The sequence below is a fragment of the Leuresthes tenuis genome, unplaced genomic scaffold (assembly GCF_036924035.1).
Source record: "Leuresthes tenuis unplaced genomic scaffold, fLeuTen1.0.hap1 SCAF_14, whole genome shotgun sequence".
NCBI classification, from domain to species: Eukaryota; Metazoa; Chordata; class Actinopteri; order Atheriniformes; family Atherinopsidae; genus Leuresthes; species Leuresthes tenuis.
Genome location: NW_027325368.1, coordinates 33,947,321 through 33,974,436, shown reverse-complemented (window position 1 = coordinate 33,974,436; position 27,116 = coordinate 33,947,321). Strand labels below are relative to the sequence as shown.

Sequence of the window (27,116 nt, the reverse complement as noted above, 5' to 3'; positions counted from 1 at the left end):
AGCATACAACATATACACACAATGAAGAACAGCTGTGATGAACATTTTTACCTTGTGTTCTGAAACCAAATGGAGGCAAGTAATTGCTGACTTTCGCTAGTCGTTTGAAGTTCCGATCAAGAAACATGGGAGCTGATTTTGTGAACCTGCAAGAAAGGAAGAAGGAAGAAAGTTTTCATTAACTGATTTGAAAATGCAGCACGTTTAGATCATTATTTTCCTTTGCATACTTACTCCTGTAACCAGCCTTTTTGGAGTAAGAACTATTTATGTGTTCCATCACTACACCTTTTGTCTTCTTGAGTCATGCGGTTCATCAATTTCCCACCTCCCATGGGCCATGTGCAGTAAAGCCCAGACAAAAGCAGCCAAAACTGAGCAGGTAACAGACACTGAAGGGCGGGGGGGGGGTCTGACACTATGTTGGTGAGTCAACATACATACAAAATGTATGATGGAGAATGCAGTTTAAACTACTGCAGCCAGAAGCAAGCCATATTAGGAGTCCAGTACTCAAAACACAACTGTGACCAATGTTTTTGATGCCCCATGAACTGCTACCTCTTCCTTATCCCATCTATGGAAGTGTGAATGTGTTTCCTCTGATTAATAGCAGCTCCAAAATCAAAAGAATCCATTTCCTTTTGGTCAGGCATGTGACCCGAGCACCGGGCTTAGTGCCACTTCTGCGAGTGCGACTTCAGGGTGGATGTGTGTTTTCACGACTGCTGTGATAGCTCAGGGGATGCCAGAGGACAGCAGAAGGAGACGGAATTTCTTCTCTTTTCTTTTTCGATGTTTATATGCACAGAATTTTATAACACACACAGAAAAGACTAATCTAGGTGGCTGTACAAAAATCTAATAATATGGTTACTGCGCATTATTTTCAAATGCTCTAAGACATACAGAAATTACAATACAAAGACTGAAGTACCATTCTTGTGGCCAGAACCAGACCACCAGCAGCATACTCACACATCCTGCAGAGGGGATGATGGCTAGCGCTGAGCAGTAATTACACAGACTTTCACAGTAAACATAAATTATGGCTCCCACAGCCTACAGACCACTAACTAGCAAAGAAATTTGGAACTGTGAAATAAAAGAGGACACATAAGCACAAACTGCTGTTTCCCAGCAGGAATCATGGATATCTTATTATCCTAACACTGCCATGATGAACGTGGATCTCTGAGGCCTAATGACTAAACGTGGCCGACACCGCTGCTATACCTTCCGGTTAGGTTCAACATCTTCCGAGCACTGTTAACAGCCCTTGATATCCTCATTAATCTCCACCTTTTTTAGCATGAGAGCAGAGACAGACTCAGATGAGGCACTTATGTTTGGCTTTCTCCCCTCCTCACATCACCTGACAGAAGCATACACACTCAGAGACTTCTGTCCTACCAAAACAAATGAAGATTCATTAAACCTAAGACTTCTGAGGCTATAAGGGGCTATAAATAACAAGAGCCCACTGCAAGTCACTGAGCCCTGACAATGCAGAGAGAAAGGGGGTTGCTTGATGTTAAATAAAAAGTGAGGACTCCCAAAACAGCCAGGAGGCAGGGATGCATTGTGCTCATTTCCTTTGCTGGGTCCATCTCTCACAAGCAATATTTTCATAACCGTGCCCCCTCAAGTTCACTGCCAACACTTGATTTAGGGCTCCAATACAAACAGTTTTGGGTAAAGCAGAGGGAAGAGGGAGGTGTGTAAAATAAATTGGACTCTGCAAGGCAAGGGCCTACAGAGAGGACAAACACGGAGGAAGCAGGAGATGATTAGAAGGGGAGCCACAGGACCTCACTGCTAAAGGTTAAGTAGTTTTCTTTAACCACTGAACTGTGGGCCACACCCATTTGAAAATGCTAAGTATTCAATGGATTGCTTTGCTTGGTAAATGCACAGCAGGCAGGAATAAATACAACTAACAAATAAGATGTTAATTGGTTTATTTCCTTTAAATATGCCCACAATAAATCACAACCGAACATTCATACTGCATGACTGTGTCCACTCAACCAGACGATGGCATTTATGCGGAGAACCACAAAAATTTAAATAAAATGTACACAAAGTGTAGCGTTAATGGTGCCCATGGATCTGTGTGTGACTGGGGGGGTAATCGGTGGAATCCCAGGGGTATTGTTTGTCGTGCAAAACTTTGTTGTGACACGTGCAGTTGATTAGAGGAAGTTATTATTCCATAGCCTCTCATATAGGTAGAGGGAAGTTCTACAGAAGTGTTTGATCAATTTTGCACAAAACCTCTGGAAACAGTTGCTGCTTGGGTGTAGAAAGACCCAAAAACAGTTCAGTCATTCAGTGTGACACCACATGCCTGTGATGACAACACTTTTAAAACCTCTCTCTCTCTCTCCTTGTTCCCATCATCTCCATCATCTTCACTGTCAAATAAAGGCAAAAAGACAACAAATACACTTCAAAATATTCTTGATCAAAACTTTTTTTTAAACTAGATTATTTTTGGTTGTTTAACAGGTACATTACATTCTCACCCTCATTGAAGGCTTGGTGAATTTGAATCACATAATTAGGTCAAGTACTCCTTAGTGCCAGTGGCTGTTGTTAATCAATGAGGAAAATTACTCGTGCTTAGCTTCAAGATTAGCTAATGGGACAATGTTCTACAGATCAAGCTGAGAATAGTGGCAAACAGAGGCCCAAATGAAGGGGGAAAAAAATCAAAAGAACCAATGACATCAAGAGGGCTGTGGAGCATTGTTTGGACTGCGTGGGCTGCGTACTAGAGATCTCATGATTAGTCCGGACAGGAAGTTGGTGTCACCCATAGAAACAGCCTCTAAAGGCTCTATGATATGACAAGGAAGAGATGGGAGACCTTGTGCTCGGGTGACAAAGGTTCTATTGTGTAACAGGGGGATTACAAGGACACAGTTGAGTTTTTGTGGTGGGGAGAAAATGATAAAAACACGATTGAAACCGAGATTGGACAGGAATGTGGAGTCTTCTTTATTTCTGACAAAAAACCCTTAAGGCCTAGTTGGCTTGAGGAGTGACATCATGGATCTTGGTATGCTCGAGTAAGAGCTTCTCTCCTGTTAACACCAAATTAAAACGATTTTTTAAGTTTTTTGCAATCTGAGAATTAGTTGGCTAATCCACCTCTACGTGTGTTACAAGAAATCATGAGCAAAAGTTAGAGCAGAGCACTTCTCACTTGGGATAGATGGCGTTCATCTTGGCTTCTACATATCCTGGTTTGCATGCCCCTTCGCTGAGGTTGCCATACTTGTATGCCAACTCCAATGAGCTGTAAATTAACAAAACAGAGAGGGACATTAATCAGACACATCATTATAACTGATGTACGGTTGTCCTGACAAATTCAAAGCCTCAAAAAAACCAAGCTTGTCAAACAGTGTCTTGCAGAAAAAGGGCTGTGGATTGCTTAGCCAGTTGAAGAAGTCAGTAACAGCTCCGTATGTCAGCCGTGTGTGGCAGGACAAAGCAGAGAGGCCTTGTCTAAATAATCACACCAGCAGCGCTAAGTCTAGAACCTCCCGATTACTACTGTGATCATTAATAATCTGATGTACACCATGATTCTAGTTCAAATAAACAGGGAGGAGGGAGAGGGGCCAGGGTCTTCCACTATGTGAGGTCCAAAATCAAAGCTAGCAGAAACAGCTTGACTTCAGCATGTTTGCACATAATTTGAAGCTCCGCTATGCTCATACACTATATTTCAGCCCTGTTCAAATGCACTTGCAACTTGGCTTTTGCTGGAAAGGAATTTGGTGAGAATTAAATCTCGGAGATACTTTTTCATTAGTCAGACTACCAGCAGGATTAAATGACCTATGTCATATACTAACAACTAGTCTTAAGATGAATGGCAATGTATGGTTGTGCTCAAATGGAATAATTAATGACATTCTAGATATAAATTGAGACCCATGTGAAATCTACCTTAAAGTATGTGTTGACACAGTGCTTGCAGTGTGTGCACAGACACTGGAAGCCTGACAGCACATGGGTATTGCCTGTCTGCATGGTCATGAAGGAGCACCTTTAGGACCTTCCATTGGCAGTTTACAGTTGAAGTGTCAAACCAATTCAGGGAATTATACACATTTCAACTGACATGCTGACAAAATGACAGCATGAATATCTACTGAACCAGCTCCTCACCCTGACAAACATGAAGAACTTCTCAATTCACACAAATTACTCCAATTACTACACCGACCACCTGTAATATCTGTGCAGCTGTCATCACCTGTGTTTGAGGCAATGTAAGTTTGTTTGAAACAAAAAGAATACATCAAATTAGACTAATTGGCCCAACGTTTACATTTTCATGCTTCTCAACTGATTAACAAAAACCTGCACAATAACACAGATGTAAAATCACATATCATAGAGTCTAACAGGGACTTGAAGAGTCCTTAACTCAAGAGTTTGAAATACCCTCTGCAGTGCACGATGGAGAATTGGTAAATGTGCTCCTTTAAAGCAGTCAGTAATTCATAAAAACAGATATTTACTCACAGTTTTGTGTCCAGCTGGAGCAGAAAGCCCTGCTTATCGTACACTGAAAAAAAAAAGATTAACAGAAATGGCGATGAGTCCACAAAGTGCATGGATAAAAGACTTTTTATAGGCATCCAGTCTACATTGTTTCAACTAGCAGCCCTGTAACTATCAGCTGTAGTTGTAAACGGCAGGTGTAGCTTTCACAGGAAAACAATATGGCAAATGTAAAAGCATTAAGTATTTGTGACAAACAAGCAAGGTTAGGGAGAAGCCGGCCAAAACAATCTGTTGAGATTTAAAAAAGAAAATGTTAGAAAATAAGTTAGAGATCACCTATGGACATCCAGTAGGTGCCTGGTGAAGCATTGAGGTAGAAGACAGAAGAGCACAGAAAACCAGGAGGAAATTATTTGATGTGAAATGAAAGGTTTATTTCAAAATGTGTCATTTGAGTTTCTACTTCAGTCTTCCATTTTTCAATATAGTTTACAGAGTCTACCAATTTCTGTCAGCAGAATAATGCGAGGACTGAGTTGAACATAAGCATTAGTTGAAAGTAGGAATAGCACAGTATTACTCCTGTAGTTGTGGTTCTGGTCTTCAAAGAGAAGCTGGAGAACAAAGATAAAAGAAAAAGACAATGGGAATGTAAGACAACCGAGTAGGGCAGGATCCAAGCACTGCCTTGGAGGATGGTAACTTGCAAGAGGCAAGGTGAAGGACTGAGTCTGTGTGCATTAAGTGGAGAAGCATAAAGCAGCCAGAGGGAAAGACGGGGCAACTTGGAAGAAATTGAAGCTGCAGGTACGTACTGCAAGAAAAATGTTGATGCTAAAAGGTCTCTTACAGAATTAAGCACCAAAACTCCAGTGAACTCCCTCACTGCCATGTGTTACCAAGCCACGACAACAGAGGGCAGTGTTGTAACACACTGGAGCTTCACATGGAGGATGACGACTGGGGACAGGTTTCATTCCAACTAAACTAAACTGAGTGCTTGATGACTAGAACTCGGATTTACTTAAAGTTTATTAAATATGCAGCTTTTCAAAGCTGCAAAACTTAGAATGGAAAAAGTTCCCATTTCTTAACCCAAAAGAAGCTGCCGATCTATCCCAAGGTTTTAAAGGGACAACAAGGTTTGACAGGGATTGGACTGGTGGGGCTACAGCTGTACCTGAGCCTACTATTCGTCCAACGGCGATGTCTGTTTCCATCTCTGAAACACAAAAGGGTCATTTAGCACCATTTGAGGTAAGTCTGTTGTGGTAGAATTGGGTTTAGTGCAGAAAAGTTTTCTTTTAAGAGGAAAAAAAAAAGAGGAGATAAAAATTGGTTAGTTGCTTTAATCCGAGGAGGCTGAATTAAAATTCTTAGTAAAAATCTTTTTTTTTTTTTTTTTTTCAAAGACCGAAAGCCCCAATGAAGTGGAAAATTAACTGCAAGAAGCCTTTATTGTGTTTGTGATAATTAAAACAGGTTATTGAGAAGTACCCATGAAGACCGGATGAGAGAATGAGCACAAACATTTGATACTACTACACACAAACAAACAAAAAAAGGAAGAAAATGATAATGAAAGCTGTCAATGCTGCCATAGCAAAGATTTATGGGGAGGTCTTAACAGTTCAGCCACTTGTTTCACGATAGTACATGTGAGCAGGGTCCCAGTGCCTCTACCTGTGATTCTTTTCACTTCAGCAACTTTAGTCAGGACTACTGTTGTTTCTTCTGCATCTTTCTCTGGAAACAAAAGGGGGTTAGCACTGACATGAGATCATCATCAGCGCACAGCTGTGGAGGCAACAATGATCTCAACAAAAATTAACCAGGACCACAGAATTCAGATCAGAATGGATTTTAAATTAATGTCAATGTAAGCAAAACAAAGACTGAACAACAGATGAACGAACACACAAACAAAAAGGCAAAAAGAAACCAAAGGCATGGCTTCGTTCTCCGTGTCTCCCGTCTTCAACATCAGCAGCAACTCAGTCTGCACTAAGGCCCCATCTGTTCAGGCCAACAAACAAGCTGAAGTTTGCTTCTTTTTTCATTTGTTATACCTGAAAATCTGTAGCTAATCACTGTGATTTATCTCCTTTAAATCTAATCAATGTCACGATCATTTCATTCACATAAAAAGAAAAACTGTCAACCTTCAATTAACAAGGTTCTCCCAAATAAAAATAAAAGCGCATCAAATTCACCCAAGAACAGCTGTGATGCTACTTCATCCAGATACCCGTTATCAAACATGACAGCTGCAAAGCTAGGCCTCCTTGCTGCTGATGCTCTTCTACCATTCCACCACCGAGAGCATCCCTATGGTACACTGGATGCTCTGCAGCACCACAGAGTGATAAACACCCAAAAGATCGTCGGCTGTCCTCTTCCCTCTGGAGGCAATTTCTGACTCAAAATTTCTCTCAAAAGCCACCAAAAATCAAAAGCTGTTTTCACCCTGGTTACTCTCAGTTTGATGCTACAGGTGTGTAAAAAGAAGGATGAGCAGATACAGGAACAGCTTCTGCCCTCACGGTCTTAAATGATGAAGCTAAAATCCCCCGAATTATTACACACATTACTCTGATGCACTTTATTATCTAACACCAACACCATTTAATATTCCCTTAAGAGTGGGATTGCGTGTGCACATCTTTATGCTTTCTGGTTTGCATATTTGCAGACAGGATGTGTTAATGGCAGCAATGATGAAGTGTGAGATGTATTTATGTGTGTGTTTGAAAAGAATGATGTGAGAGAGTGAGCGCTTTACCGAACAGAAGTGGTTGTAATGAGGTACCTTTCTGGAGCAGCTCTCCAATTTCCTTGCATTTAAATGCAATGACAATAAAGGCATTCTATTCTATACAACAGCTCAAAGGCAAAATGTGTTTCCTGCGACAAGAACACATCACAGAGTTATGTCAAAGTACATTTCTCTATACACTTGTGCCCTTTTATAACTGACAGCAAGCACAATACAAACCCCTCCTGTGAGAGCTCTGGCAGATCCAATTCCCTAATTAGTAAACTTCAACTGTTCCAGGTGAAACTGTATAGGTAGATCACTCCAGCTCCGAGACGAGAAGATGATCCCTAATGTTGAAAACAAAGCTGGCTCAAGAGCATTTAGGGCCTCTGCTGAACGCAATGCTTCTGAAACTGTGAGCAACTCAGAAGGACCTTCTTTTTCTTAATCTGTATTTCTATATTTATAGTTTCATGAGCCATGACATCTTATCTTAGAAATTAAATGTTACATCCTGTTGGTAACTGCAAGCAGGGATTAAAAAAAAAGGTTTACTGCACATCTTTTCTTCCCTGAGGGGATCACCTTCAAGTGGAACTGCTGTAACGAGCAGCGAAAACTTGCTGTAAACCACTACGTTGTTTTCAAAGTTTTTAAAGAAAGTTCTACAGTAGCTAGGTGATTTTGTTGCTTATTTTAACATATCTCCACAAATGCTGACCAATCTCATGTCAAAGCGTGACAGAGACCTGTCGAGGCGTGTGAAAGTCCACATCAGGTGGTGAGACGCACAGCTGAGCGAGCCGTTGTTACGGCTCGCTCAGCTGTGCCACTTAACTGGACCACCATCCTGGTTACCGTTTCCAAGCACAGGAGCGCAATCGAGATATTAAGAGCAGCATGTCCAGCGTCGGAGTGTGAGGAAACATTGAAAACATTCTGCCTCTTCTAACTCTCTCTGTGGGAGATCATCGTCCCTGTAAGTATAGCCAAATGTTCTGCCCCGATGTCATCTTACAGGAACCTGAATGGCCATTTTGTCAGAAGACACTGCTGTTCTAAAACCAGGATTTTAGGCAACTGACAAAGTCTGGAGAAGCACAACTTTGTACAATTTCAGTCAGACAATGTGCTGACATGCATTTCAAAAGTCTGCTCTTGGTCATCAGTGCGACGTAAACATGCTCACGTGTCTAACTTTTTCAGTTGCACAATATGTACATAAAACAAGATGTTGAAGACAGAGGGTGTATGCATCTACTGCAGCCCAGCCTGAGCACAACCACAGCCTTACGTTTCCCTCCTGTTCACACAGCACTACATGAGAAACCTTTTTCAGTACACAGTAACGCGCAGGTTCCAGACATTTTTTCTTCAACATCTTATGGCATTGAATTAATTTAAGATCACCATTTGAAAAATCACTCCATCCCTACTAAAGAGCGAGGGGCCCCTCGTCACTTCAGCCTTACGAGTGTCAAACAAACACTGTAGCTGACACAAGACTGCGTACAAAAACCTGGTCTGGAACGGACAGGCTATGGAAGCTGAGATAGCAGCGTTTAAGATGGTGTAAAACAAGTGGCCACAGGAAATGCTGCCTCCAGCTCTAGGTTGAAAATTCCAACACAGCAAAGGAAGAAAAGAGCGGACACAAGGTGCTGCTCTGATCTGATCAGTGACAAACCTCCTGAAAGTGGTGACCATCTGGTTGATCTGCAGCATGTCAAACCGGGTCACCGCCACAGTCCACCGATACAAGCACCCCGTACACACCGGTATGTCAGGAAACAATTCATCTTTATCTTTTTTTCCTTTAAACGTGATCAACATGACTCCCGGTGGTGTTTTATAGACCCTACATGTAGTACAGTAAGGTTGCTGTATATGAAGACCAGAGCATAAGCCTTAATATTTCACTCAGCCATGGTGCAGAGAGTCAATACAAAAAGTGATTAATCCGATTTGATCTTTTCAGCCAGACAGCACAGCTTAGCTGACCTGAACAGAGAGCAGGAGATGCTGTCCACATGTTCCGTTTCCCTTTAGACTTTATTTAAGCCAAACATCTGGTACCACAACACTGTAGAAAGCCAATATCTTTCACAGCAATGGAAGCCTCTTTCCTTTTTGTGTAGTTGTGTGGTAAGAAAAGAATTCATTAAATGCTCTGCCTTTTTCACATCAATATTATGCCGTTTTAGTGCAACATTAATAGGAAAGTCTGTTGTATTAAATAGAGAAATGCAGGAGAAGAGTGAAAATAATGACACCACATCAAGCGTTTTCAGTTCCCTCCCATGCTACCTCCTTTGAGAATGTGATATACTACATCTAAAAGGTCAACTGAATTGTTTGAGAAGTTAAGGAGGGAACTCCTGGTGCTGAGGATAGAGACTTGGTTAATCCAAACTGTAAAGTTTGATTAAAAATGATTCCATCTCCAGCTCCATTCCACTGCTTCACACACACACACAAATACAACTCAAAGCAGAACAAGCTGGGACAGCATTGGAAAAAGCACAAACAAACAAACTAAAAGTGATTCTATTCCACTGCAAATAGCAGAAATATGTTGTCTTTGAACCTAACTTGTTAACGCACATCTGGTCTTACTTTTCAGGCCAGCAACACAAATAAAATAAAAGTTGGAACAAAAAGCCTTTACCATTTTAGAATGATGCCACTGTTTCTCTTAACACTTCAAAGACGTTCTGACACCGATGAAACCGAGAATTCCAGGTGTCATTCTGTCCCATTCTTCCTTTAACAATGTGGAGGTGTATAACAGCATAGGTTCGACATTGCATTTGACACTTCAAACTTTTGTCTATTGGTCACAGCTCAAAACTGCAGGTATGGGATTTTGCTTTATGTTGTAGAAAAATGGACAGACATCACTGGACGCCTGGTAGATTGCTTTAAAATCTTTTCCACATAATGCTGCCACCACAGAGGAGGAAATGACATTTCCTAAGAGCACTGACACAACGCCATGCCATCACAGAGCCTGGCTTTGGATGTGTCTGAATGATCTTTTTAGCCTTTCATCCAGAGTGCATGGATCCATTTCCTCCAAAAGAGACCCAAAATACTCAATCACCTGACCACAAAACAAGTTTCCACTGTGTGATGGTCCATCCCAAATGCCTTTGAGCATAAGTTTACATAGATTAAGGATACAAACATTTTTCATAAAACTCAATCTAAAAGCAAGATTTTTTGTGTTTCTGTCTATTTATTTTCTTTTGCATATTTCACATTATCCCAATTATCCCATTATCTTTTTTGCATATACGTATATTCAGGTAGATAAACATTTAACTAAAACCCTACATCTTAAATAGTATATTATCCCTTTACTTAGGCTGCTGATCAACTTTAAAACACTATCAGTTGTGTTGTTTCTGCCAGACTCGGCTTCCTGACAAGTCATAGTGTGTAGATGGGATAAACAGATCAAGAGAAATCTTCTGGCCCCCTCTGCTGGCCTTAAACGGCCGATTCAAGGAGGCCACACAGGCTGATGCGATTTCCCCAGCTCCATCACCAGCTAGTACAAGCTGAATCTGAACTTTTCCTACATGCCAACATTACAACTTCTCTAAGTATTGAAAAAATACTTCTCAAACTTGCAATGAAATCATAGAGTCATTGGCAACACCCAAACACACCAGGGGTGTCTTCAGTGGAAAGTAAAAGGCACTCTTATCACCATTCTGGGCTTCGGTGAAATGATTTCACATCTAATTTCACATCCGAAACACAGACAAACAGGGGAAAAAACAATCAGCACGGAGAGGCAGACAGACTGTCACAATTAAAAACTAAGATTATGGCAAATAGATGATTACATAAATAATGAATGTAACAGTTAGTCAGACTGAAGAGGTGACTTACGAGGCTTCTGGCCCCATACGTGCAGTTGTAGCTTCCAGGAAGAGTAGTAAATAAAGCCCAGAACCAGTACGGAACACAGGACAAATAGCAGCTTGTGTGTGGGCTTCATGGTCTTCAGTCATTTACATGGTACCATCCAGGTCATCCCCTGTGATGACAAGTGGAGAGCAGGATTTAAATGTACTCATTTACACGTCCCCAAAGAGACATTTCATCTATTAGCAGCAGATATACGATGCTGACAAAACCAAGAGTGATGCGGAAATCCCCAGTGATAGCTGATGAAGCAAAGGGGGAAATAAGAAAGTAATTGTATGTAGTTTTGGGTCTATGTGATGATAACAGCAAGCAACTGCCATTTAGCAGTCGCCAAAACGTCCGCCAGAAACCTCTCTAAAAACACAGGTTAGGCTGAGGTTAAAAGCTATCACACCCTAACCGAAAGCATGTCAGCAGCATGGTAAAAGCAAGTCAGCTATCAGCCATGCTCTTTATTCTACACAAGGTTTGTGAGTCAATTACCACATTAGTTTTAATACGACATTAATCTACAGCTGGTACACAACATGCTAGGCAGAATTTCTCAGATGAAACATCCTTGAAGATATTTAGATCGGTTTCCATCTGTGTTCATCTTGAGAACTGCTATGGGAAAATGTAGATGATGGACTACACCGCTACAAAACCAATGCTTTTCCACCAGTTCCAGCCTCAACAGTGTACCTGTTGACACCATGTGGACTTTCTCACATTCTTTACATCCAAAATTGTCAAGTAAAATATGTTAACAGAATAATTATCTGACTAACAGCAGAACAGTTACAGGATGCACTCTCGTGTAAAAGGAAATAACCCAAATGAAAAACAGCACATGGCAGAGCCCATGTATAATGTATCTGTACAAGATACAGAAAGGATGGAGTCAAATGATAAAATGAATACAACTTGTTGAATGCTGTACAGCATGCTGTAATTCATGGCATCTATAGCTCATGACCATATAACACTATAGAGCTAAGTGGAAATGTCCGACTCCAATAAAGCATGTAACACAACCACAAAACCACCGCCGAAAAAACCACAATTCCAAAGTGGTTTAAGCAATGGTCGGAAGTGAACGGCATCAAATAGTCACCTGACAAATACCGTTATTCGTTTCATATGCATGGTTAGTTGGAATTGTATTTCAGGCCATGTCGAAGGTTGGGTCTCCACTTCAACTTTAAAGTCGTGGCATTTAAGCCATTTGTCTAGCAAATTCCAAATAAATTAACTTCACTCGTCGTTTTAGAGAGCCGGGCTTCATTTCTTAATCTAAGTTCGGCAGCTAGCAAGACAAACATAACGGAACTTTGCAGTCTGATTGAATCCTGTTATACTTGAGTCTTTGCGAACAGCTTACTTTTTTATCCCGAGAGGTGTCAGTTTGCCCCCGACGTTCTTAAACTAAACTAGGAGCAAACAAAATGATGCCAGACACTTAGAAAAACGGCTAGAAAAGGTTGTAGAAAATCAGACGAGAAAGCAGCTGTTTTTGGCAGCTCACGTTAGCCAGTCGCTAAGCTAACAACGCTACGTTGGCATAGTGGGACTATGCCTTGATCAGTAGGCCTGCGGCTTAACAACAGCCTTGGTGGAGAAATTTAGTATCTTGCATACAGTCTTACGAGCCGAGCCCAAACCGTTAGAGCATGTTTGAATACTAGCATGTATCATTAAGGCGTTTAACAAAAGCGAGACGACGATGCTGAGCGGATCCGGCTGAGATCTGGAAAAAATGTGGAGTAGCGGTTTACTTTAATTAACCACCACCATCGCCGTCGACTAAAACACAGCGTGACGACGTCTCAGTGCAATTTCCAATAAACTGTGATCATTGTAGACCGTACCTTTCTTTTCCTTTAAGTCCATGGGTAAAAAAAAAGGTCAATGTCTGAGATTAAATGACGTTGTGGTCGATAAAAACAACCGTGTTCTCCTTCCTCTCCAAGCCATGTTTCTGAAATCTGTGAAAGTCGGTGGTTCACGACGACCAGCTTGACTGCGCGTTTTCACCAGCTCTAGTTGACCTCAAAATAGGCATAAAGCGAAAGTATTTACATCACCGACATGATCTTCACTATTCCACAGGAAAGGAGTGTGTTAGTCACATGAAATGTTTCGGTGACTTAGAATGCCCCCTTCCTCTTACAGAACAGCGGGAATGAATGTCTCTTTTCAGCTATTTCTTCATGAGGCGCTTCTCTCTGCTCATCAGTTGTTAACGTTGCATTGGAACTGACTTTGCTTGAATGCATTTATAGCAAACTCACAGGCCAACCCAAACCCAACTGTAACAGTCCTTGCTCAGCAGCAATAATAGAGATCCAGTAATGTATAGAACTTGTTGACCTGCCTGTCCCACACACACACTATATAATGGTATGTGCTTGGCCAGCAATGTTTTTTGATTGACGAGGTGGGCAGTGTGTTGTCATTCTACCATGAGGTTATTATTGCTGTAATTCTAATGGACAAAAACAGTTTTATCAAGACCAAAGCCAAGTTAGTATATTATTAAGCCAATTTGGTCCAATGTCTTGAGGTAAAGGCTCTTCTTCAAACATTGTTTGTGTCGTGTTGGACACAAACGGTCAATGCTTTTCAACATCAATATCCAAGAGAACTATTATGACACTGTACAATGTAAAGTGAAACGTTCTGACACGTTTTTCACAAACCACAGTTTTTATTTCTAGATACCTAAACATTTTCAGATACCGAAACATACTCTTTTTGAATGAAAATATAAGCTCTTGCATCTTTCAACACCTTCAGTGCAAATCATGAGCACTAAAGTGAAAGGCAGCTTAAAGTGAGGGAGTGTGGGAGGCTCTGCTGAAGGTGAACAGACACTACTGTTAAACTCCAAGAGCAGAGGTAATCATTTTTAAATGAGTAAAACATTGACTCGTTGCTTACAATGAAATTCTGCCATTTAAGATGCTTAATGTACATGACTCCTGCAGTCCCAGTTGGGCTTTCCTGTATCACATAACTGTTATCAAGAGATTGTGATGTGGCAGCAGATCCATACTCCTGTCCCTCACACCTTCTTGGGTTACTCGAGAATCGTGCATCTTATTTGTGACTTGACATTCACAATGCCTCACATCCTACTTAAGCAGTTGTTTGGCCAAGAGCCAAGGCTAAAGAGGATGGGAGGCAGCAGTCTTCTGTATTTGCTCTGCTAAGAGTGTGGCCTAGAAGAACACCAATCTATTGATATCGAATCAAGCTAGATATAGAATCTGCTCACCCACTTTTCTCCATCTAGGGTCAGGAGATTAGTTGGAGCCTGAGAATAAGATACTTATATGAGAAAATGCTGAGACATATGGACAACCACACATTCTTAACCTATTGAAATGGTCAGAGCTAGTCTGGGACACCTTGGTGAAATGGAAAAACTTCATGGCCTTTAGCCAATAAATCCAACATGTAAGAGGGAATGATGAAAAGCCAGAGAAAAGATTACACAAATGTGACATTTTCCAATTCCATGTCTTGGATGTACACTGTTAAGTGTTTTTTTCCTGTTAGTAAGTAGGAGTTATGTTATTTAAAAGATTTATCTTAAGAGAAATTATGCCTCTCTTAATGAGAGATTCGAGTTATACTATGTATGTCTTAAGCTGATAAATCAATGTTCACAAATAGTTTGAGAGTTTGTAGTTGTAAATTAGGCTATGTCACCTTGTAAGATAGATGCATCTGAGAAATTCATGTTTGTCAAGTCAAGTCAAATTTATTTGTAGCACATTTCATGTACAAAACAATTCAAAGTGCTTTACATGAAATAAAAGCATTGGAGCGGGGAGTGGAAGAAGCATTAAGAATACAGAAAAGAAATGTTTTAACCTGGATTTAAAAATGTCTCCATTTGGTGACAGTTTAATCTCCTCTGGCAGTTTGTTCCACTTGTTTGCAGCATAACAGCTAAATGCTGCTTCGCCAGGTTTAGTCTGGACTCTGGACTGGACCAGCTGACCTGAGTCCTTGGATCTAAGAGCTCTGCTGGGTTTATATTCTCTGAACATATCACAGATGTATTTTGGGCCTAAACCGTTCTGGGATTTGTAAACCATCAGTAGGCTTTTAAAATCTATTCTGTGACTGGCTGGAAGCCAGTGTAAAGATTTTAAAACTGGGGTGATGTGTTCAGATCTCTTAGTCCTGGTTAAAACTCTGGCAGCAGCGTTCTGGATGAGCTGCAGATGTTTAATGCTCTTTTTGGGGAGTCCAGTGAAAAGACCATTACAGTAATAGAGTCTACTGGAGATTAATGCATGGATGAGTTTCTCTTGGTCTTTTTGGGAGAGAAAACCTTTAATTCTGTTGATGTTTCTGAGTTGGTAAAAAGTTGCCTTGGTGACAGCTTTGATGTGGCTGCTGAAAGTCAGATCTGAGTCTATCAACAATCTAAGGTTACCAACTTGGTCAGTGATTGTAAGCGCCCGAGTCTCAAGATATTTACCAGTGCTGACCCTCTTCTCTTTGCTACCAAACAGAATTATCTCAGTTTTGTCTTCATTTAATTGTAGAAAATTCTCTCTCATCCAGGAGTTTATTTCCTTCAGACACTGACACAGGACATCTGCTGGGCTGCAGTCGTCTGGTGACAGAGACACATAAAGTTGTGTATCGTCTGCATAACTGTGATAATTGATGTTAAAGTTCTGCAATATCTGACCCAAAGGGAGCATATACAAGTTAAACAGAAGAGGTCCAACAATTGACCCCTGGGGGACTCCACAAGTGATGGCCACTTACTCAGATTCATAGCTGCCAATTGTAACAAAATAACTTCAGCCTTCTAAGTAGGACCTGAATCAGTTAAGGACCGCTCCAGAAAGTCCAACCCAGTTATCCAGCCTGTACAACAGGATTCTGTGATCTACAGTATCAAACGCAGTGCTGAGATCCAACAAAACCAGGACTGAAACGTAAGCAGAATCAGTATTCAACCGAATGTCGTTTAACACGACTGTTTCAGTGCTGTGATGACGTCGGAAGCCTGAGTGAAAGTTATCGAGACTTCCACTTTCATTCAGAAAGTCATTGGGTCGTTCTGCCAGTCTGCTTCCCGTTCCTTTCCACAGTTGCCACAGGCAGGCTCAGGACGGGAGATTAGACTGAAGAAAAGTTTCGGTGCAATCTGTTGGTTTCCTTAGCTAGGATATCATCTTTTGAATTGGCTCTATATGAATTAATTGGATTATGATTACAATGAATTGAATTCCAATTGGCTTGAATTGGACTATATTATTTAAGTGCCTTGAGATGACAATTGTTGTAATCTGGCGCTATATAAATAGAATTGAATTGAACTGAGCTGGTTAAATACAACTTTCTCCATAATCTTGGATATAAAAGAAAGGTTAAAGACAGGTCTGTAGTTGTTCATCATAGAAGCATCTAGAGTTCTCTTCTTTAGGAGTGGCTTAATGGCAGCTGTCTTTAGTGACTTGGGAAAAATGCCTGATGCCAGTGAGCTGTTAACTATTTGTAGGAGATCACTTTCTACTGAGGTAGAAACAGTTCTTAAAAAGTCAGATGGTATTATGTTCAGAGTGCAAGTTGTTGATTTCAGATGCTGAACTGTTTCCTCCAGGATTTTTAAATCAATAATATTAAATTGTGACATAAGGTCAGAGTTAGTTCTAGGTTTTAGACACAGATTAGTTTTCTTGTTTGTCTGTGTGGCGTGTTTTGGCATGTGGAATGTTTTGTCGAATTGCTTTGATTTTTTGGTTAAAAAAGTTGGCAAATTCGTTGTATTTCTCAGTGGAGAGGAGGTCTGGGTTTGACTATTTAGGAGGATTTGTGAGTTTTTCAACCATAGCAAACAGAGTTGGAGAATTGTTGACATTCTTATTAATCAGTTCAGATGTTTGCCTCGCTGCTGTCTCCTTCACCCTTGTCTGTACACTCTTGTTTGGGTTTGCCGCCCCAACAGCATGACGTAAGTGTGCACCAAGTAATATGCATCCAGTTCGATTTGGATGCAGGTCATCAGGTCTGAAACGCTCCTTACAGTTCCAAAAGATATTGAACTTATCAATGAATTTAATCCCATGGGCGATGCATGCATTTGATAACCATGTGTTCAGACCGAGAAGTCTGCTGAAAAGTTCAATTCCTTTACCCAAAGTAGGAATGGGGCCTGAAATGGAGACATGGTGAGCTCCATGGTGACACAGTCTCTCTAACAGAAGAGAAAAGTCTTTCTTTAGGATCTCAGAGCCAGTCTTCCTTCTCAGAATATCAAAAGACCCCGTGTGGATAATGATCCTCATGCCATCTGGATATGTAGACAGAATGGTCGGCAAGATATCTATCAGTTATCTTGACTGATGAATCAGAAAAAGTTATATTTTCTGTCTTTGCCATTCTGACATGCTGTGTTATAGAGTTCCCAATTAAAATTGCAGTTTTGGGGTCATTTCTCTTGTTTTTATTAATTTCTGCATTGCATTCATCGTCACACATTCTATTTGGAGTCAAAGGATCGTATTTATTGTGCAATGGGACTTCAGGTGGTGGAGTGAGTGCTGGGTTTACCTCTGCAACGGACAACAGGTCCTGGCTGGGGTTGATGACTTTGGTTTGGCACTACCACTGTTCCAGTAGGAGATGACAGTCCAGTTTGGGATCTTCACCAGATATTCCAGTGTCATTTGGACATATCCAGGGAAGTGTGTCAGCCAGGTCTTAGAAGTAAAATTTCAACTAAAAGTCTGCTTTGCCTTAAAAGCCCATTTCAGAAAGTATAGGTAGTAGAGTGAGTTGGTTTAATGGGTCAAAAGTTGCAGAGATAGCAAAACAAGAATCAAAGAATGAGCTACAGTTTTAGCTGTCTTGTATTTGTGGTCTCTGTCATAGAAAACAGAACAACTTCAGTGGAGTGGCTTCTCTTAAAGCCATACTGATTTAGATCAAGGAGGTCACTGTGAAAGGAAACAGTTTTACGTCTGTTTGAAAATTGCCTTTTCAATAACCTTAAATAGGAAGGAAAGTATTAAAATTAGCTCATGGTTCTCATCTCAGTGAGGGTTGACAGATGGCTTTTTTAGTAAAGCTGTTTCTTGGGTCTCTTTGAATGTTGCCGGAAATACAAAAAAATTTTTTAAAAAGGAGATCAGATATACCACACATGTGGTCGAGGTGTAATATGTCTTGATACCTCACTCTCAGTGAAAGAGCGAAATTATGTGGCATTAGCTGGGGGAGATATCATATAGCATGTTGTATGACCTGCAGTACCAAAAGCACAGCAGATTCTATGGTCATCTATCACTGAACCAGTGGTACTGCACAAAAATAATTACCACCACAGATTACATGCATTGATAGCATGTTCCAAAAAATAAGCAATATTAATAAGCAATAATAAGCATATTTGATAAAGCTCATTAAAAACAACTGCAGGTGATAGGAATGCTGTGCACTCAATAGCAGAGACCATCAAAGTAATAACTTGTATAGCGCTTTTCTAGTCTAACTGAACACTCAAAGCGCTACATGCCGCATTCACCCCACTCACACACACACTCATACAGCACGTCTTAAGATACACATAACTATGTGCTTTTTCTAATCATTCACACACATTCAGTGTCTTGCCCAAGGACGCTTCGACATGTATCCCGGGGAAGCCAGAGTCGAACCACTGACCTTCCGATTGGTGGGCGACTGCTCTTCCTCCTGAGCTACAGCCGTATGAATAAGAGACCATACAAATTACGAAATGAAATCAAATTAAGTAGGATAATTGCAGTGGAATAAAGATGTGCTCTTATGCTGTAGTCAAAAGCCAAGGAATGAAAAATTTAGGAATGAGTCTTCATAACATTAGTGCCCTGAAAAAATGGCTTAAAGAAGGTGAACTATTAAACATTTGTATGATTATCCTAATTTCTGAACAATGTTTGCATTGAGTTGTTAGGAAATATAAAACACATTCACAGAGTAGAATTCAAACCATAGAATAAAAAAGATAATCTTGTAATTTAGGTTTTTAGAATGGAATACCTGCAAAAATTACATATGCTAATTAATTTGCAGAGCTTAAGGAGCGGTTGCACCCAGCTGATTGACAAGATCCATGGCCCCAACAAAAGAACTGTCTGTCGAAACAATGGAAAGGGTTATAAAACATTTTCCAGTGGATAATTCAACACAAAAGTTGTGGCAAAGTGTGGCAAAAGATGCTGACTGTTCCTAATTAGCTGAGTCAAAAATGTGATGCAAGTACAAACAACATGGGGCAGTTGTAAAAGTGAAACATCGAGCAGCAGCACAGAAAACTCCAGTGAAGTTCATGCCTCAAAAATTCAAAAAAGAAAACTTTTACAAAAAAAACCCAGCTCAGTGACAAGAGCGGTGATTTCTTCTTTTTTTCATGATTTTGGTTCTTTTGTTTTGTTTTCAGGAGCTTACCATAGCATTGAAGTATGTTACAGTATTATATGTGGTAAACGTCAACTAATTATGCAACAGCATACAGATTGTTCTATACCAGGGATGTCAAACTCCGGACCTAGAGGGCTGCTGTCCTGCAGGTTTTAGATGCTTCCCTGCTTCAACGCACCGGAGTTTGACATCCCTGTTCTACACTGTACCACAAAATGTGAACTATGGTGCCACAGGATATTTAGTACAGCACCAATGAATGCTTGGTTTCAGTACTGCATGAAATAATGTATGGTATAGTACCACAGTAACATCAGGTACAATACAACACAAATTGTAACATATTCTCATTTTTGTAAGGGATGGTTCCCCAGCACTCTCACAAACTTTCTAAAAGTTGCAGAGATTAAGGTCAAACAAATGTGCTTTCAAGTCCAAGCTGGTACAGACAAATATGCCCTAATGTGAGAGAGAGTAGCACTCAAGTGACAAATGCATATACAAACAGCATTTGAAATCATTCTCATGTCAGATATACTCTGTAAGTATGATCTTAATCTTGGTGACTTGTTGAGCTTACCAAAACAAATAGGTTTGTTTAGGCACGTCATACAGCATATCAAAATGTAATAGAGAAAGCAACCCTTTTATAACTTTTATAAGCTATAAAGTTCCTAATGACCTGTGAGTTGAATGAACTGCTGGCCAAAACTTCCTGTTAGAGCAGTGGTTGTTATAATAACGGAAAATTACGCTCACAAGAAAACAATCCCGCACTCTGTGTGGAATGTGAAATACAACCAGTGATATAAATATTTGAAAGAAATGAACATTTTATCCTCTTGTGTGTAGTACACGCAGTTCCTGCAGTGCACATGTTCGCTTAAGCCCACTCTGGGAGCTTAAGACGGATCAGTGGGTAATGGAACAGTAAAATTATGTTTTTGCTAAATGTGATGCAGTTTACTTGTTGGCCTATTAATAGCAGCTTTTTGGAGCCATTAGAAATTGAGGTTACCAGCAATCTCTTGCCTTCAGGCTTAAACAATATTTCATAGTTTTTATGCAAATTATATTTCCAGTAGATAACAGCTGTACAAAGGCTCAGTCTCAGGATAGAAACTCACAAAATACTATAATCTCATCAAATTTGTTCCAGACTACTAACCATCTAGTGACACATCAACTGTGAGAGTGATGAATCTCTAAAGACCGTAATCTGGATTCTTGTCTTTCACCTTACACCTTTCATAAATTCTAGCACATTGTCTTCATGTGCAAATTTCCCAACACCTACAACTGTAACTCTATGTCCATTTCTATATCTAATCTTTTCCCTATTTGTTCTCAGCTTATCTGAGTGAAATTTTCGGCAGTAGCACAATCACGCTTAAGTATGGCAAAATCGTAGCTGGACTGTCTGCTAAGTGCCTTTTGTCCCACTGGAAAGACTGCAGGAAGAGAAAATGTGCAAATGGGAAACAGTTCCCTTGGGGACAGACTGGACTGATTGAGTGTGAGTGAACAACACTTTTGGCCCCTTCTTAATTTCTGAAACCACTGTCCTATGGAAAAGTCCTATAGCTGCTTCTCAGTCAAATGTTTAGCAGACATTAAGGTCAAAGTGTACATACTATTACAAAAGAAAAACATAATACGATCAGAGATAAATAATTTCTGTCAATGATATTATTTGAATACTTTATAGTATTTTTAGTCAAACTTTGAATTGAAATTGATTGCAATTTCTTTTCTCAATTTTTATTCCAGATTTTTGGAAATGAAGTTTTGGTTTCCCCTTTCTCCTGTGCACATTCTTTGAGCGCTCTACCTACACTGTCCCTTTTTGGGATCACCAAGTTCAGAAAATTGTAAGAAAAAAAAAGCCAAACAAAAAAACCCCGGATAAATGAGCTGAATATTGCAAAATGCAAAAATGAAGTAAATAAGATATGACCTGTTTGTTTGTGAACGTGTGTTGCTGTTTTAGGTACTTTCAAGCACACTGCTCTCATCTACTCAAACACAATGTCTTTAACTCCCATGAGCAGCCTCTTTAACCCAAATCTCTCTCCACATCCTTTACACAGAAGGTAAACACAGAAAATCAATGATATATGCATTTCAGGAAATGGCTCAGATACAGTCATTTGAGAAATAGGTACAAAAAAGTCCCCTCCACTAAAAATCTCATTTTCAAACTTGATAACAAATCATGAAAAAAATAAGCAATTAACATTGTGGCTGAAGCTTTTAGCTTTGAATCTGCAGACAACCATGTATTCTGAAAACACCAAGAAAACAGGCAGGCACGTTGGTCAGTGTTTCTTTTTCTTATATGATTTCTCTGTCCTGCTTCTGTTAGTTATTACTGCACCTAAGCTTATCACATGAGAAGCCTGGGCTGACTGGTTGGTTCCCTGGTCTTTCTGGTTTTGTCTGTACCGGGCAAAGTGCAAGGCTATGATTTTAGAGATGTTGGCTGACAACAAACTGTCACTGACCCCCTGACCCAGGCACAAGTTGCTCAGTCCTGCTTTGCCATGTCCAAAGAGATTGAAAATACAGTACATGCAGTGGCTTTGGTGAAAATCTTAAATATCTTGCAACCAGTGAGCACTGTTTACATGAGACCAGAATTTTTTTTGATTGAAAACCACATTTCTAAAATGCATGCACGTTAATCTGAGCAAAACTGCTTCTCAAAACCAGACAAACCCATCTAAATAATGCAGTTGGGGTTCGAATTGCTCACACACTTGTAAGCTCGGTTTGATTAAAAAAGGACCCAGGTGCTCTGCACATGCACCCCTGTTTCATGTTTGACATTTTGTGTAAAAACGGTCAAAAATAACTGTATACCAACACAGCTGAATTCCCAATAACGCCGCTCTCATTCACACATTTGTTTTCTCAAACAGCTGAAAGTGTCAGACTGCTTGTCAACTAATAGTCGCTTAAAGCATTTCCAGACAGTTTTTCTGCTGTAATAAAATCTTGATTTTATGACACCAGCATTATTTGATAAAATCTCCATTCAAATAACTTATATTTGCAGATAATTCAGCAACACTTACTGTACATAGAGGAAATTAAAAGTAGCAGAACCCTCATGAATTTGTTCACACAGTCCACAGCATTGCACAGTTGAGCAGAATTAGTTAACGTAATTCCTCTTCTCTGCACATACACATATGCCGGGATTAAACCTGTTGTCCACTTAACTGGCCCAGTCGAGCTATAACCGGAGCTCAACTGAACTCTCCATACAATCATACTGACTGCGTGAGTGTTATCATCCACGATCATTACTTTATTGTAGTTTGGTCTTTGCAAGGAGAGTGTAGCGAAGTTGCACAGTTGGAGGAGAGACTGCAGAACCGCTGAACTGCCTGACAGAGATATGGCCGAAATAATTCATTCATAAATCCCGAGCCACTGAAAGAGGAAGACCTTTGCAGTCATACCTTATACAATATTGAGGCAATGAGAAATTCATTTTTAGGGGATTAGTAACTGCTTGAGTGAAACTTTAAATTCTAATTTGATTGTCATTATGTTTATGAACATTTAAATGATGTCTTTCTTTATCATTGAAAAGTTAGATAATGTATAAACAAATAGTTTTCTTTAAAAATTGATGGTTTTCTCCCCAAGCAGCAGTGAGCAGCACATGAAAGCAGGCAATAAAGTTACAGAAAGAGGAGTTTTAGTGTAGCTTATCTTAAAAATACAAAGTGAGCCTCAGTAATAATAAGTTCCACTAATTTGGTGACCAGCTTACAAAAAAGTGGAAACGTGGAAACCTTAAAATGCCATGGATAAAAAGCTGAACAAAGAGTCTCTTTTTACCATCTTTGAGACCAGGGAGGTTATTTTAAGCCCCACTGTGCCAAAGTCATGGATTCGTCCTTGGCCGACAAATAATTCCAGTTTTTATTTCAATCCAATGTCTGTTGGGGTGCAATGATACGGAGAAAGTATTCTCACCAGAGCAGACAAACAATGTCTCTGTGCAGAAAGAGATTTTTGGATAACATAGATTACGTCGGATCCTGTCTGACAGTGTAAGACTGAAGCTGAACCATAGATCTGAGTAGGAGGGCAGTGTTTTTGAGCTTCCATTGACAAAAAAAGTACTTTTAAACCCTGCTTACTAAAGATATATAATACAAATAGGTTATGAAACACATTCAGATGACTTAAATATGGATGTGCAATTCAACGTGGAGAAAGAGTTTACCTTTTTTCCCGCTGCTGGTCTTTTCCACAATCCAGATTGTTGATTAAAACCAAAGTGCTGCTGAATGACCGATCACTCACATAGATCAGGCTCTCCAAAAGAGCGGCCACACCAAAGACACCATTTGCTTTGCTTACGGTCTTTTCAGCCCTCTCTGCAAACATTTGTTAACCACTTTGTTAACCAGTAACAGGAAGGATTGAAACACAGACATAGATAATCCTAAATAAAACACAGAGCAGTTGTGTTGTCTTCAAACATGTATTAATTAATAGTAAGTTGGGTAATTGTGGCCTGTTATACATGACAAACTGTTGACACACTATGTGAGGAAATAAATCTGGATAACCAGTATAATTTCATAATTCAAGGATATTTGGTAGGTACTTTATACAAAAAGCTGGATCCTCACAAAATCATCTACATTAGCGGCTTCTATGAAGAATTAGATAATTAACTAAAAAAACTACAAAGCTACAAAAAGATTCTTGTATGTTTGGTATACTTTATCAATAATGGATCAGTTTATTTTACACGAATTGTATTTTGCAGAATTTTGCATACAGTTTTACTATATTGAACTTTAAATGTATCACAGCTTGTGGAAAGAGGATCCAAACGCAGGACAGGCAGACAGGTGGAGAAGTTCACTGTGAGACCTGACAGCACATCTTAATAAAACAATTAAATTACCCTTACTAAATTATTGAAGAAAATGACTGTTGCACCTCATCCAGCAGCTGACCAGTGTTACTGCTGACCTGGAGGACAAACATTTCCACATGGACTGTCTTGGATACATTAGACTGTACATTTAAATGATATTTTCAGTTTTCAACAAAGACTTCACAAGATGTTATAACAAAGGTGGATAGATGCAATATGACAATGTACTGAATTCTGTGAAGTAGAATATTTTAAAGAGAGCAGTTGTGGTCACTTTGCTTTTCTTCTTGTATTACAGATTTCCTCAACACAGAGCAAAATGGAACCAAATGACATTTTGAAACTTAGGGTAATTTTTGATGATGTCAACGCTGAGAGGCTTTTTTTGTCTTCTTGTCCTAAGAGCATAAATGGCCTCATATGAAGTTGAACATGACCTTAAAGTGGTTAGATTAGCCGATTCAGATCTCCAAAAGAGCGGCCACACCAAAGACACCATTTGCTTTGCTTACTGTCTTTTCAGCCCTCCCTGCAAACATTTGTTAACCACTTTGTTAACCAGTAACAGGAAGGATTGAAACACAGACATAGATAATCCTAAATAAAACACAGAGGTGTAGGCAAAAGGTATCAGGTTGAACTCAGGTAAGTGCAGAAGAACCAATCCAGAAGGTGCAGCATGTAGGGCCAACATCAAGAGACCCAAAAGAGGGGAAGTCAACTTTCCTCCGAATTACCCTCAAGGACAGACTAAGAGCACACTGGAGACACAGAGACTTGAGATGGTGGAGCAGTTTAAGAAGACATCAGTGGAGCGAGACATGATTCTCATTCATCAACACATGCAACAGATCTTTACACTGAGGTGTGAAGAAATTGTGCATTCAGGCACTATTGTTGAAGTTGTCGCAAGATGGCCTGCACTCTTTTATGAAGCCCAGGTGGGAAGCTTTTAACAGGTCACATATAATCCCAAAGTCACCATTTTCTAATTGGCATAATTTGTATCAGAAGCTCATAATTGAGATGTGGCACTTCTACATTGTGAACTGGGCACTGTTTGAAAGTGAATGGATTTTTATAACCTGTACTTTTTTGTGTTCCATGCAGCTTTACTGTAAATTCCACAGGATCACCAATCAGAATCTTCCATTTTCCTTCTTTGCTGCACTCGACAAGGGAACTCAGGGAGGTGCGTTCCCTCAACTTTTAAAGCTCTACAAAGCAAGGAAGGCTGGAAGTTTTCATGAGAAGATGCGAGAACTTCTGATGGCATATGGCGAGCAAGTGTGAATATAACTAATCTCCTACAGTAAATTAATGATTAAAATGTGAACACTGCTCACACAGCCTAATCCCCCGTATGCACACCTTGTCTATGTGTACTTCAGGACAAGAACAATGTTGGTGCAGCCCTAGCCGGCCTTCCACTCTACCTGAAGGAGGATTCTTCCGGTGTCTTCAGAACTTGCCAGGTATTATACAGTATCTTTCCCATATACACTGGCTATTTTGTTCTCAAAGTTAATGAGTAATCATTGGTAACCACTAATGGAAAACAAATTTATCAATTCGGCTCATTAAGAAATAAAATCTTTGGTCCAGTTACAAAACAGAAATTTGTCTTTTAAGCAGATTTAATTATTTTTATTTATAGATGAGAATAGTTAGATGGGTATACTGAACATTTTTTGCTCTGCAGGAGGAGCTGGAGGCAACCCAGGGAGAAGCAGTGGCTCTGGTCAACGATGAGGAGGGACCAGCTGGAATACCTTTGGAATCACACCACTTGTCAGTTATCCTCGAGGTTCAGGTGGTAATGTCTCACAGATCTTGGCCTGATGCACTTGATTTTGTTTGGACTTTTCTAAGCGCTCCATTTGAACTACCCTGAGAAGCTGAGTGGATTCTTTGAGTTGATCCAGGTTGTCCTCTTAAACCTTGATGGTGGTAGAAAGCAGCTGTTGCAGGCCTTGAGAAATGAGCTTGAATGAAGTGGTGTAGGTTTTGATTTTTCAGGGCACATTAGAAAGAATTCACCATTGTGATTTCATATGGTATTTGTTGTATTTTCTGTTTTCAACACCATGTGAAATGATCTTCCATTTTGTATTTTGCCATATTATTTTTCCAGTAGATTTCTCCCTTTTTCAGTGTTAGTTTCTAAAACTCAAATCAGTCAGCCTCTACTTTGATGTAAGGACCATTAACAACTTCTTTCACCTAAATGACATATTTAGAGGTTTTTAGAAGTCTGTTTTTGACAGCATTATTGCATGTGGTAGTTAAATTACAAAATAGAATAACATTATGTTGGTTTCATTATGAAAAGAGAAGAAAGTGCTATTAGTGGAATTACAAAACAGTTTTTGTGTTGAAGATGTGAGGATCAGCTTACTTTGAGGCTTAGCATTTTATTATGTAATGTCACTGTTTTATATACCATTTTGCAAGTGCCTTGTAATGTTAATAATACCCATTAGACAATTGGACATAAACCTCAGATTTATTTTTGGGCTCTAATTTCCTTAAAGCTGACCCTGCCATTTCCAAAGATTTTCACAAAGT

At 39.8% G+C, this 27,116-nt stretch overlaps 1 protein-coding gene across 5 annotated transcripts in view; it reads right to left on the bottom strand.

Annotated features, from left to right (window-relative positions):
- Nucleotides 1–13,433, bottom strand: part of st3gal3b (ST3 beta-galactoside alpha-2,3-sialyltransferase 3b) — a 43,320-nt gene extending 29,887 nt beyond the window's left edge. Inside the window, exons 1-7 of one of the 5 annotated variants that reach the window (XM_072364330.1) lie at nucleotides 13,075–13,433; nucleotides 11,186–11,333; nucleotides 6,211–6,273; nucleotides 5,708–5,749; nucleotides 4,546–4,588; nucleotides 3,212–3,304; nucleotides 52–146 (exon numbers count right to left, since the gene is read on the bottom strand). In XM_072364330.1, the coding sequence (XP_072220431.1) occupies nucleotides 52–146; nucleotides 3,212–3,304; nucleotides 4,546–4,588; nucleotides 5,708–5,749; nucleotides 6,211–6,273; nucleotides 11,186–11,294 (445 nt within the window). In that variant the 5' untranslated portion in view covers nucleotides 11,295–11,333; nucleotides 13,075–13,433. Of the gene's footprint in view, nucleotides 1–51; nucleotides 147–3,211; nucleotides 3,305–4,545; nucleotides 4,589–5,707; nucleotides 5,750–6,210; nucleotides 6,274–11,185; nucleotides 11,334–12,587; nucleotides 12,669–13,074 lie in introns of those variants that run through there. The other 4 variants (XM_072364331.1, XM_072364332.1, XM_072364333.1 and 1 more) reach the window with 4 other exon arrangements.
- Nucleotides 13,434–27,116: the final 13,683 nt, after the last annotated feature.